This window comes from Meriones unguiculatus, chromosome 4 (assembly GCF_030254825.1).
Source record: "Meriones unguiculatus strain TT.TT164.6M chromosome 4, Bangor_MerUng_6.1, whole genome shotgun sequence".
Taxonomy (NCBI): Eukaryota; Metazoa; Chordata; class Mammalia; order Rodentia; family Muridae; genus Meriones; species Meriones unguiculatus.
The window spans coordinates 112,830,251-112,843,462 of record NC_083352.1 but is presented as its reverse complement, the minus strand read 5'-3'; the positions used below and the strand labels follow the sequence as shown (position 1 = coordinate 112,843,462).

Genomic DNA, 13,212 nt, shown 5'->3' with positions numbered 1-13,212 from the left:
CTGTGGGTGCTTCCTGCAGAGGCAGCTAGTGGTTTGCCCCAGCTGCTTCCCCATCTTCCCGGGACAGGAGCCCTGAGGGACTAAACCCCAAGCCCTGGAGAAAAGGGAAGAGGCCTCAGGTCCACCAGGCTTTGAAGCTACACAGATCTTCCTTTGGGGGTTACTGACACATCAAGGAATCTGCTTCTCTGCAAGCTCCTGTGACACCCACACACACGCACACCAGACGTGGTCAAAACCCAGAAACCAAGGAGCTAATGGTTTGGCTCAGCTCTGGGGCTGCAAGTGGGGGTTTTTCCTTGGGGGTCAGATGTTCAAGGCTTAGAACCCAGAAAAGTAGACCAGCCACTGAGCCATGAAGGCGTTGATGTTCTCAGACCCCATTTAAGGAACTGACAAGGGCTACAGACTTTGACCCCAAGCCCTGGGGACGACTGAGCTCCCAAACAAGCTTCTTTAATGGACACATGACTTCCGAGCCCGGAGTAAGACTCTAGAATGAGATTGGTCAGCAGTGGCTCCTGTGGCCTGGGGCAGATATTTATTTTCCTTCTGTGTCCCGACGGCCTCATCTCTTCTCCTGATTAAGCTGCAGGAAGCATGCGCCTACCGCATAACAATCCCAGAAGCCCACTACTGTCACAAGGAGAAACTGAGGCATAAGGAGTGGCATGACTTACCCCTGCAACTCAGAGGCAGGCAGCCATGGCTACAAAGCCCAGCACTAAAGCGGCACCAGCGAGGAGTCTGACGGCCAGGGAGGGAGTGCACAGCAGGCTCTGCCAGCAGCAGCAGCTCCTCTAGCGCACTCTGGTGTGTCTGCCTGTCTGCCTGTTTTTGTTTGTTTGTTTTGGGTCCCCCCAGTCATTTGAAAGCTTTGCAAAAGGTGCAAGCCTCGTCCTTAGCTCACAAGTCCCACAAGCAAACTCACTTGCTGCATCTGGCCACCGAGCCCTGGTCCCACCTAACCTCTCTCTAAACCCCACCAGGTATGTGTGCCTGAGAACTAGGGAACTAGTGTGAATGGGAAAGAAAAGAAGAAAAAAAAAAAAAACAAAGCGAGGGTGAACAGATCCTGGACATCTTCAAAGGATAGCTCGAGTTCCATGTCCATATCTACCCACAGCTTCTGAGCCCAGACTTGTCCACTACCCATGCGGTCACTGAAGCCACAGGAGGACACCACTGAGCATCCTGTGGATTACCTCCAAGGTCCAAGTGGCCATAGGCTGTAGGAAGCACAGAGACAGCTGAGTCCTACTGCCACAGCTTCTTGTGTTAGGTCATAGTGTCCTGGGCTGGGCTGGGGGAATGGTCCAGTCCTGCCACGCAAGCACAACGGCCTGAGTTTGAGCCTTAGCACTCACATAAAAGCTGGGCATGGTGACACATGGCTGCAATCACAGTGCTGGAGAAGCAGAGACAGGAAGACAGGTCTCTGGAGCTTAGCAGTTTAGCCCCACAGAGCGCCCTGGGTCAGTCAGATGCTCTAACCCCAACACACACACAAGAATCATGACCCCAGCAGCGCTGACAGCTCCGGGGTCTTGTTGGCTCAGATGCTCACAGTCACCCACCTTTTCCAACACAAAGTGAAGGTCAGGATTTCCCCAGCACCTTCCTTACCCTCCCTCCCGGTCACAGAACAAGGACAGAGATGGTCCCTGTGAGCGGGTTCATGAGTGAGGCACCAGCAGCCAGATTAGCCTGCCAGCAAGAGGCCCAAGAGCCAGCTATCAAACAAGCCTCAGGACAGCGCCAGGGTAGGCACCAGCCAACAGCCATCATTTACGAGGGCTGGGAAAGCAGGACCGAGCACCAGATGGGGACACAGCCATCCATGCAGCTTGGGACCCGCCCAACTGTCGAATCTGAAGCTGAGGATGAAGCTGTCTAGGGTCAGATCTGCCCTGGACTGCTTGGCCAAGGCCAGGCCAGGCCAGGCCAAGGTGGCTAGCAGGGAAGGTGACAGCAGGTGCATGGGCGGTTGTGCCAAGTCATTCCATGCCCTCCAAAAAGAGCCCAGGTTTTGGTGCCAGCCTGTCTGCCCCTCCTTGGGGCTGTGGCATATGGGTTCCAGTAACTGGCTTAAGGTTCAAGTCTGAGTGAAAAGTAATTGGTTCAAGAGCAAAACACCTGACCCAGATCTCAGCCACTCAGAACAGAGTCCTGTTCTGTACACTGTCCTTGGAGCATAGCAGAATGAAGGGGCCCATCTCAGCCAATCAGAGCACAGCACTACCCAGTGGCTAGTGACACCAGCTCAAGGGAAAAGCAATTGGAAGCAGGCTGGAAGATGATCAGTGTCTAGCCAAAGTGTCCTGTGACTGGCTAATGTCAAACCACACGACTCAGATCCAAACCATTCGGAGTATAGCATCCCCTTGGCCACAGATGGCTGGCCACAGCCGGAGTGACTCTCAGGCTGTCCATCAGAACTCCAAGAGAGAAACTCACTGTCTCATGCTGACTTTAAACTTGACAGGGTGTGAGTCCAGATGCCTACAGCCATCTGCTGCCTCGTTAGGGAGATGAAGTTGGTCGTGGAAGCACAGAGAACAGCAGAGAAAGAGGCAGGAGCTGGTGAGGGTCCAGCCTGGCCCAGAGCCAGCTCTGCCACTAGACGCCACAGCTCCTAAAAACTAATGTTGTCTCTTGCCAGTGGCAGCCTGCCAGGGTCCACCACTTTCGCCTGGGGACAGGACCACGTTAGTCTCACCTTGAGCAGGAGCGGGTACTTGCAGATCCTCTGGATGGGGGACAGCAGGTAGCCTTCCAAGGGGATGTCCGTGGTCTTCCGGCCTCCCAGAAGCATGCAACTCTACAAAGGGACAATGGGACCATCATTAATATGGGCCAAGGACAACATGGGAGTATAGGAACTCTCGGAACATAGTGCAGATAGGCACTCAGGAAGAAGCTTGGCGATCCTAGGAGGGGGACAAATTCTAGAGCCCTGCAGGAGCTTTTGTGGGGCCACATGCTGTGGCCTAGGGCCTGATCTCACTCAGGCTGTAGTCACGTGTTGCTTTATAGGGCCACACCACACACAGAACCTCAGCAGTTAAGATGGACCATAGAACTGCAAATCCAAAAACATCAACTATGAAGCTTTTCATTGACAATTTGCCATTCTGGTGTAGAGAAATTTGACACACGTACACATACATACATACAAATACACAGAGAGAGAGAGAAAGAGAGAGAGAGAGAGAGGAGAGAAGGGGGGAGGAAGGTAAGAACCAGGAGACAGAAAGACAGGACAGTCAAACTGCCTTATTTAGGTTTACCAAACCCGAGAAGCACTCTAAATAGCCATCTGCTAGAGAAGGGAGCATCTGTATTTTTGTTTAAATTGATTTGTAGCAGATTCATACAACAGCACCCCAAGCATCAGGAAACATGAGAGAACCCGGACCACGCATCACAACAAATAAACCCCAAAACCTACTGAAAAGAAAGAAAAACAGAAGGTCACATACAGGACAATCCCATTTATAAGCCTTTTAAAGGCATGAAAAAAAAAAGTGCAACTATTGTCTGGTTTCTTGTTGTCTTTGTGTGTTTTTTTTTTTTTTTCATGTGTATGTATGTGTGTCTGTGTGAGTGTATTCCATGTGAATGTCCACAGAGGCCAGAAAACAGCCTCAAATCCCCTGGACCTAGAATCACAGACAGTTGTGAGACCCAAACTCTGATCCTCTGGAAGACCGCCGTGAACTCTGAACACTGCCTCTGGCCCCCCAATGGCTATTTATGAAGAAAGCAAGATTAAACAGAGATACCGCAGGTACCGACAGGCTGGCAACTGAGAAGAACCTTACCTCTAAAATGAGATTGAGGTGACGGCTTGGGAATGCCCCTAAACTGGTAGAGTCCAGAACCAGATCTCTATAATGGTTACTGGAACTCCCACATACACCCAGCTTAGTCTAGACTGATCAGCTCAATACCATCACCAGCAGCAGCAGCAGCAGCAACACCGCCTCCAAGCAGCTCCCTTGCCTCTGCTCATGCTGGGCCCAGCCCACAAAGCCTTTTTCTGCCCCTATGTGACGACAGCCAAGACAGAGCCTGACCCTCAACCAGCCAAGAACTGGTTAATTATTATTATTTCAATTCACGGCTCGGGCATGCAGTTTGGGGTGTCCAGTCTTTAACTCTGGAACTAGTAAGCCACAGATGGGGGTTACAAGTGTGCATGCTCCTGCATGCATGTATGGAGGCCAAAGGTCAACATCAAATCATCCTCTTCTATTATATTTACTTACTTATTTTGAGACAAGATCTCACTATATCCCGGCACTCACTACGTAGACCAGGCCTTGAACTCGCAGAGATGTGCCTGCCTGCTTCTGCTGGGATTAAAGGTGTGTGCTATCACGCCTGGCTTCCACCTTTTCTTTTGAGGCAGGGTCTCTCCCCGAGCCAGAGCTCACTGGTTCGCCTAGGCTGGCTGGCCAGTGAGCCTCAGGGATCCACCTGCCTCCAACTCCCTGGGGGTTACTGATGTGTACCACCTCATCTGGCTTTTCACACGGGCACAGGGGTCAAACTGGGGTCCTAATTAGAGCCCTTCAAGACTCCCTCCACCCAGTGCTCACACAGGAGACCATTCAATCCATGTCAGAGGCAATGCCCTCCCCTTGGGGGGGGGGGAGGGACACGAGAACACATGTTGTAGAAGCGGGAAGTGAGAATTTCATGCATGAATTTCATGTCTGAGGTGGGCAGTCCTGGTACCTAAGGCTCACAGTGTATAGAGTGTATACACAGGTAGAGGAGTCAGCAAACCAAGTAAGGATGGCATCGCCAACACCTCAGCCTTCCCCCTCTGCAGACAGAAATGAGCCCGGACTCTTGGGAAACAGGACTTCCGCCTATGGTTCACTGTTATCCCAACATACTCTATACACACACACACACACACACACACACACACACACACGAATGAGTGTGCCAACTGTCTCCTGCTTCCCATGGGGAAGCATGGCACCCAGAGCCAGAGTTGGGTGAGAACCGGGGATGCCCAACTGCCCTGTGGGCATCATCACAGGCTCCCTTCTCCGAGAAGCGAAATTCTGCACCCTGGGTCCCGGCTGTGGCTGCTACACGTCCTCAGCCTCTCCATCCGCCCCTGGCACAGACGAGGGGGGTCCTGGCTTCGGCAGCTGGGTGATGCCAGACCCCACACTGCGCACACTCGGGCCTTTGTCCTCTAAGCCAGTGTTCACCACAAGCTTACTTCACAGCCGCCTGGGTGAAGTCAGCTCCAGGCAAGGGAGAACAGAGAGCTGAGGATGAGAGGGAATTTTTCAGAAACCAGGAGCCTGGAGAGAAAAGGCCACAAACCCTTCTGACTCAAATAGGACGGCCACAGCCAACACCTGCCCCAGTGCTCCAAAAATCCAGATTTTGTCTTGCTTTTCCTCTTTTTTTTTTTTGGAGACAGGGTCTCATGTACCCCAGGCTAGCCATGAACTCCTTGTTAGGAAAACATGACCTTGAACTTCTAATTCTCCTGTCTCTACCTCTTGAGTACTAGGATTACAAGCAAGCCACACTATGTCCAACTTACAAGGTGCTAGGTGCAGAACTCAGGGTTTAAGGCACGGTGGGCTGACACTCTAACAACTGAGCTACATCTCCCGCCCTCTTTTTCTTTCAAAGGAAAGCAAGCAAACATGCAGGCTGCGCTCACTGCTCTCTTGTCTCTTCAGAGCCTGGAGACGGAATTCTTCAAAATCCCTGTTCACACGTGACCCTCAGATGAATGTCATCCATGGCCACCCCAGCCCTCTGTGATATCCATGGTCACTTTCTGGGTGTAGGACACACTTAGACCAATGCTTTTTACAGAGCACCCTTGACTGAAGAGACTCCAGTCCTCTCTTTCCTCCAGCCGGGCTCCTTCCCTGAACTCCAGGATCCAGGCACCCCATATGCTCCCCATATCCCTCTTCTCTCACCTAAAAGGGGGGCCCGGCCTGCTCCCTCACCATCTGAGGACAAAACTACTCCAGTCGGCGAATTGTTGGGGTCTTATGATACTTTTAATTGTCTATGTGGCACAGCCTAGAACCACCTGTGAAGACTGTCTAGATCAGACTGGCCTGTGGGCGTGTCTGTGGGGGACTGTCTTGGCTATGCTAACTGGTGTGGAAAGCCCAGTGCAGGGTACATGATCTCGTTCACAGCTGCTCATTTGTGCTAAATATTCAGCAGCCTAGAAGGATGGCGCCCGTCCTTGCTCCAACCTCATGAAGCCAAGGGATCTTTCCCACAGAAACTCACTTGGGTCATCCTCTACTCGGGCCTATGGCTTCCCGTGCCGCTCAGAGTGACACTGCTAGTCTTTGGACTGTCCACTGTGTTCTCCCTGGTGATGAAGCTCCCTGACATGGAGGATACAGTGCACAGATGATACACCTCCATGAGGTTTTCCTGGGTCTTAGACTCTTTCTGGAGATGAAATCCTCTTGTACTGCTTTCTCTTCCCGCCTCTGGCCTCTTCTCTTCCTCCTTTTTGCCTCAGGCTCATCCCTCCGTTCCTGCTAGCCTTCCTGCCATTCCTCAAATACACACCTTCCACAGGGCCTTTACACTGCAGTCCCTCTGCCTGGAATGCTCTTCCCGGTGACAGCCCCTGCCTCTCTCTCACCATATCTGCAGTTCTGCTTCACCGTCACCGTGGATGCCATTATCTTAAAAGACAAACCTAAACAGCAGCCAGTCCTGCCCTCCCTCGGACACCGTGTCATCCCCAGTACCACATCTCCTTCCGGGCTCTTAAGGCTGCATAATATACCATTTAGGACTCCCTCAATGGACTCTCTCCAGGAGAACACAGACATCTGCCTTGTCCACTACCATACCTGCCCAACACTCATCCCCTCAAGATGACAGATTTCCGACACAAGGCCACTGACTGAATTCATTAGTCAACCATTTAACAGACACAAAAACATAGAAAGCCAACATCTCCGAGTCCCTCCACAAGTGTACAGCCATGTCGAAGAGAGAGCCAGCTTGTCTGTTCCCAGCGCAATCACCTCCCGTAACGTCCGTGACAGCTCTTTTGCAGGTGGCCAGAAGCTGTGAGGTGCCAGCAAGGAGGAAGACAGATGGCACATGTACGACACCCCACACTCCTCCCTGTCTACACAGCCCCCGGGTAGCTGCTGTCAGGGTATGGCAGCCTGGCCCACCAAGAAGGCTGTGTGAGAAGGAAGAAAGGGAGACTCTTCCTTTACAATGCCCTCCCTCCCTTTCCTGGCTTCTCCCCACCTTCCAGGACCCCTGCAGAGGCCAGGGACCATCCTCCAGGGGTGGAGCCTGGGCAGCAGGGAGTAAGGTACCACAGTGCTGCTAAAAGGCACAGGCCAGGGCAGAGAGTGACCACCCTGTGTCTGTGTTCTGCCCAGACTGTTTAATGAGCAAAGAGCAAAGTTCAAAGGTCCACAGGGGTGGAATCAGGAAGGACTGGCCAAAAAAGCTTGATGGACTGGAGACAAAAATGGAAAGGGGTTGGCCAATTTGCCTTCATCAGATGCTCACTGGCCCTGGAGGCAGCACGAGCTCGCCACTGAGGGAAACATGCAGTGTTTGCATCAAAGGCCTGGGAAGGCCTGGCAGGAGGCTGTGCACAGAGGAGGAGGCAATGGCTCGGGGCCCTGTGGTGCAGGTTAGACCCCTGTGAGCCTGGCTCAAGCTCCTCAACTACACCACCTAGCCATTCACTCCATGAGCTTGAGCTCTGTATTCCCATGGGAAAATGGCAGCCTGGGGTGGGGTGTCCCTGACGGAATGTGCAGGAACCCAGAGGTCAGAGTGCAGAACTGATGCCCTGATGAGCTCCCTTTTCTTTTTCTGTGTTTGTTTGTTTGGGGGTTTGTTTTTCAAGGCAGCGTGTCCCTGTGTAGCCTTCGCTGTCCTGGAACTCACTTTGTAGACCAGGCTCGCCTCAAACTCACAGAGACCCGCCTGCCTCTGCCTAAGTGCTGGTATCAAAGGCGTGTGCCACCACCATCCGTTTGATGATCTCCCTTTTCAAGCACAGATCCTGAGCTACATCAGATTTGACATCATGAAGCCCCCAAATCTACTGCTGGCAAAAGATGGGGGAGGGGTGCCCTAATGACATTTTAGCTGGTTGCAGGGCTGACAGAATAACGCCTACATTTTACCAAGCACTGCAGCACACATCTCTTTCTCCAACACTAGGGAGACTGAGGCAGGAATCATAGTGTGGGCACAGAGTGAGAACCTGTCTTGGTAAGTGGGAGGCGGGGCAAGAAAGATGGCTCAGCAGGTGAAAACCTGAAGACCTGAGTTCTGATCCCTTAGGTTACTTTAGACCAGACGTTGGTAGCTGGCTCTAATCTAGCCGCTGCCTCTTTCTGTAAATAGCGCAGGGAATCCGCAGATGGGAGCTGTGTGCACCTCAGGCAGGCTTCGGATGGACAGGGCAAGTAGGGGCGGGGCACTCACCAGGAGGAAGGCGCGCACAGCAGGGACCTTATTGAGCTCCACCAGCAGCCGCAGGGCTTTCTCATGGTTGCTGCAGTACTCCTCGTACACACAGAACTTGTCCTTCTGCAAGACAGGAGCAGAGCTGTGAGATGCTGGACAGAGGCTGAGGCAGGAGGACGGCACTCCCCCACCTCTAGCTTGCTTCCAGACTGGGTCCAGTTGCCATACTTGTTTCTAGCACCCTGAATGGCCTTCTGGGAAGAGGAAGCAACACATCTTGGTGGGGGTGGGGGGATCCCAGGACATGGACTAGGCAAGCGGACGCAGGCCTGGACGCCAGCTCTGCATTTTCTGCTGTGAACTTGAGGTCACCACCAGCACCCCATGCCTTGGTGTCCTCAGTAGCAAGGCGGTGCTAATAAACATCAGGAAATCTTTGCAGCAGGAGGCTACCTCTGTTGACCTCTAGGTGGCCCTGAGCCCAAAGCTAGACTCCTTCCAGCCCAGAGGTCACCTGAGGGTCACCAGGTCCCTACCCATCAGTCATATTTCAGAACACAGCCCTCAGCAGGAAACTTTTAGTTAAGCATTCCTCATTTCAAAAGGGTCCCAGAACCAGCCAAACCCCAAACAAGGATGTCCTGGGGAGGTCCGGAGGGGATGGAGGCCTAGACCACAGGTGGAGGATGGACCAGAGACCCCAGGAAACTAAGGAAGGAAGAGGCGGGTCTGCAGGGCAAGGTAGCTCATCCTGTTTCTAAAAGGGCTCCACTGCCCATACTTCCTACAGAGGGTACAGGAAAGAGGAAGCCAGAGGAGGAAGATGGGGGAGGGAGACAGAAGAAGGAGCAAGAGGGGGACCATTTCCTCCCCAGGCGCCTGGGAGGGAGACAGAAGAGGGAAATGAAGGAGGGATGGGGATTTCCAGATGAACAGAAGCCCCAGCCTGCCACACTCACACCCATTCTGGGCTCCACAGATCTGAGCACACATCCTGAGGGTCCCTGCAAGTGTGGACAGTTACTTCACCATAACCTCACGAGGTCAGTACTGACCCATCCACACAAAAAGCAAGGGGGAAAAATCTCATCTCACAGCTCCTGATGGGACAGAACCAGGACATAAAACTTCAAAGCCTCCTTGCCAGTGCCCTCTCAAGGTCATGGCACAGGACAGGATGACAGCTGGGGGCAATGTCTAGGGTAGAAACCTCAAGCCACAAATCCACAGGCTTAGCTCTGAGGAACCCCGTAGCATCATGAGGAGGCACACACAGCACCACATTGCCTGAGCGGCAGTGACCCTGGCCAGGGAACTCCACCTCCCTAAACCCTGGTTTCTGTGAATAACAGGTTCCTGACAACTGGGCTGCTGGAGGATTAACTGACAAGTGTGAACTGAGGAGAACACCCTGGCACACGGTAACCACTGCCAGGCACCCCAGGTACCCTCCAAGGGGTGGCTACAAAAAGCATATGCAGCAAATACAAACCATTAGTTAAGTAAGAACCAACATTAAAAAATGCCACGATTACCCAGCATGCACTCCTACATACACCATGGGGCGAACCCCCGACCATCTGGGCATTACAACACTCAAGCTTCATGCTCAAATCGGCTAGTGTCGACTGAACCACCTGGATTCCAGGAGACCCAGCCTCCACCTGCAACCTGGGTAGCCCACAGAGATAATGACAGACAAAAGCGGGGGTCAGGAAGCTTTAATGTGAAGTGTCCCCCACAGGACAATATGTTTAAACACTTGGTCTCCAGCTGGTGTTTCGGGAGACTGCCGAACCTTTAGAAGGTAGGGCCTGGCTAGAGAAATCCAGTCGGGGGGCGGGGTAGGGGACGGGGAGAGGGCTTCACAGCTGTAACCTCCTAGGCAGAGCTCTGCTTCCTGATCTACCATACTCTTCCCACCAATGGTGGACCTCTTCCTCTGACCCATGAACCAAGATACAAGTTTCTCCATCAATTGCTTTCATCTGCCATCCAGAAAGCTCTCTGTCTTAGCAACGGTGGCTGGCAGGGGGCCCTTAGGGAAGCATGGCGTTCTGCGAGAGACGTAAGAGCTACCCTCGGCCATCGCAAGAGATGCCACCACTACCCTCTAGGAAGGAAACCAACACATGACAAAAAGACCAACGACAGAGGAAATGCCACAGTTACCCAGCATGCACTCCGCAAAATGTCCTAGGGACACCTGGATCTAGCCACGCCTGAAACCAATCACACCCCAGAAGATTTAGTTCACTTACATGCACAACAAAAACGCCCTTTCTTCACTGAAGCCTGAGTTAGTGCTGTCATCACTGATCCTCTTGACCACTCCTGCTCTTTTTTTTTTTATGTTTTTTAAATGTGTGTGTGTGTGTGTAAGACAGAGAGGGAGTTTCTCTGTACACCATGAGTGCAGTGCCCAGAGAGGCCAGAAAAGAGCATCAGATCCCCTAAAACAGAAACTACAGGTGGTCGCGACCCTCTGACTCGGTGCAACCAGTCGCATTCTAAGAAGAAAATGCAAAGCACAAGGCTCGACATAATGAAGCTGTCTCCCTCCGTCTACCCCACCAGGAGCCAGGCCAGAAGACAAGGGAAGGTCTGGCTCTTCCCACAGGGCAACCCCAGTCAACAGTCAACGGCAACAAAGCTTGGAGCTTGTGGGCAAGCACTGTGAGGACCCCTAAGGACTCAGGGACAGAACACTGTGATTGATTAGTAATGTCTGCCACAGGTGCAGAGAGGGAAGTAAGGGACAGGGTGCCCTTTCTCTGACAGTCTCCAAGGTCACTCCTTCCACCACCTTCCAGGAGGGCATAACCCAAACCTGCTGCCTGGAGCAGCCAGGAATAGCAAGTAGCAGTAGCGCTGTGGTGGTTTGCATCAGAATGGCCCCCACAGGCTCGCAAGAACTGAATACCACAGAGCGGCACTACTTAAAAGAATTAGGAGGTGCTGCCTTGTGGGAGGAAGTCTGTCACAGGGGGGTGGGCTCTGAGGTGTCAAAAGCCCTGTGCACTGACTGTCTCTTCCTGCTGCCTGCAGATCTGGAAGTAGACCTCTCAGTTACTTCTCCAGCACCATACTGCCTGCCTGCTGCCATGCTGCCCGCCAACACGGAAACAGATTAAGCCTCTGAAACTGTAAGCCAGCCCCAATCAAACACTTTCTTTTATAAGAGTTACTGTAGGTCATGGTGTCTTTTCACAGCAGTAGGACAGTGACCAAGACAAGCATGGCCCCTTCCTCAGACCCAGCCGTTTAGTCCCCCGCTGCCCTCACATCAAGCTACCCAAGCACCTCTCAGGCCTCTGTCTGCAGATGCCCTGCTCTGACAGACCCCGTGTGTGGCTTGTTTCCTCTCAAGGGGCAGAGGAGGTAAGTGTTCTGCCAGGAAGGGACAGACACATGGCTGTACACACAGATGCCGTGGGGAGCGGACTACAGCAGTGGGCTAAGAGAAAGCTCCAGCCACCAGGGGAACCACGCAGGTTGTCACAGCTACGAGAATAGCCAGGAGACAGCGACTCCCCCAAACCACAGCCAGGACGACCTAGGCTGGGAGAAGGGCAGAAAGCAGCTGGGCCGTGCAGATGGAACCTGTAACAGGAGGGAAGAGACAGGCTCCTCCTGCAAGGGTTCCCACTGTCACCTGTTCACACATTCTGCAGGCCAAACAGGTCCACAGGATCCAAGCTCACCACAACTCTCAGAACAAAACCCAACATCCTGGCCTTGGTTTAAAAAAAAAAAAAGCCCCACAGGGCCTGGTCCCATGTTGTCTCACCTCTCCCCACTGTTTGCTCTGCCACAGCCTTATGGCCTCCCTCTGCCCTTGACCAACCAGAACACCTTCCCTCAAGGCCCCCCTACCTCAGTCCTGGAAGACGGACACTGAGGACATGCAGCCGAACTCCAACTTCACATGCACAGCTGGCCATTATATAGTACATGTCCCTAATATTGCGCGTGACACTAAATACACCGGGACGCTTACCTGAAAAGCCGCCCTATGTCCTGTGTTCCTGTTTGCTACATCCAGCAGCCCTGACCCTGAGCAGCACCCACAAAAGCATCCTAAGTCACTGGATGACCCCTGCGTCTCATATCCATCACCATCTACACGGCCATCTGAAATTATCTGTCATTCTTCACACTGCCTGCTTAAGAGGGCAGGTCTGCCTCGTGCCGCCAGCTCACACCACCGTGCCTGGCGCCCCGAGTTCTACATGTATGTCAGGAGCCAGTGTCACTGAGATTCCAGCAGCAGAATGTCCCAGGCCTAATCCCAGGTCTGACACTGACTACTCACCTAACCTTAAACTCTAACTTGGTCTTTCCGGGTCTCAGTTTCCCCCTCTGTAAAACAGGTAATGGCAGTAACCATCTTCAAAGGCTACTGTGAAGTTCTGAGACATGGTCGGGGGGAGAGGGGTCCGACTCTTTAACCCAGGCTAGCCTTAAACTCACTTCATAGTCCAGGCTGGCTACACATTTGAGGCAATGCAGCTGCCTCGGCTGTCCCGGTGCTAACACAGGTGTGTGGCCCCTCCCTAGAAGTCCTGAAGTTTTAGCAAGCTGGTATGCGTGGAGCACTTAGTACAGCACCCCGCTAGAGAAACGGGTCACTCGGTGCTTATCTATGTAAACGCAGTACACATTTGGCTTGGGGGATGCAGGATCTTTCTAAAGACAAAGTAGGTGGCAGGAGGGTCCGTAGCCTGGTCAGTTCCTACT

The 13,212-nt window shown here is 52.9% G+C and overlaps 1 protein-coding gene across 1 annotated transcript in view; it reads right to left on the bottom strand.

Annotated features, from left to right (window-relative positions):
• Nucleotides 1–13,212, bottom strand: part of Prex1 (phosphatidylinositol-3,4,5-trisphosphate dependent Rac exchange factor 1) — a 147,727-nt gene that overhangs the window by 63,679 nt on the left and 70,836 nt on the right. The window contains exons 4-5 of the mRNA XM_021637937.2: nt 8,491–8,595; nt 2,720–2,821 (exon numbers count right to left, since the gene is read on the bottom strand). Of these exons, the coding sequence (XP_021493612.1) occupies nt 2,720–2,821; nt 8,491–8,595 (207 nt within the window). The remainder of the gene's footprint in view (nt 1–2,719; nt 2,822–8,490; nt 8,596–13,212) is intronic.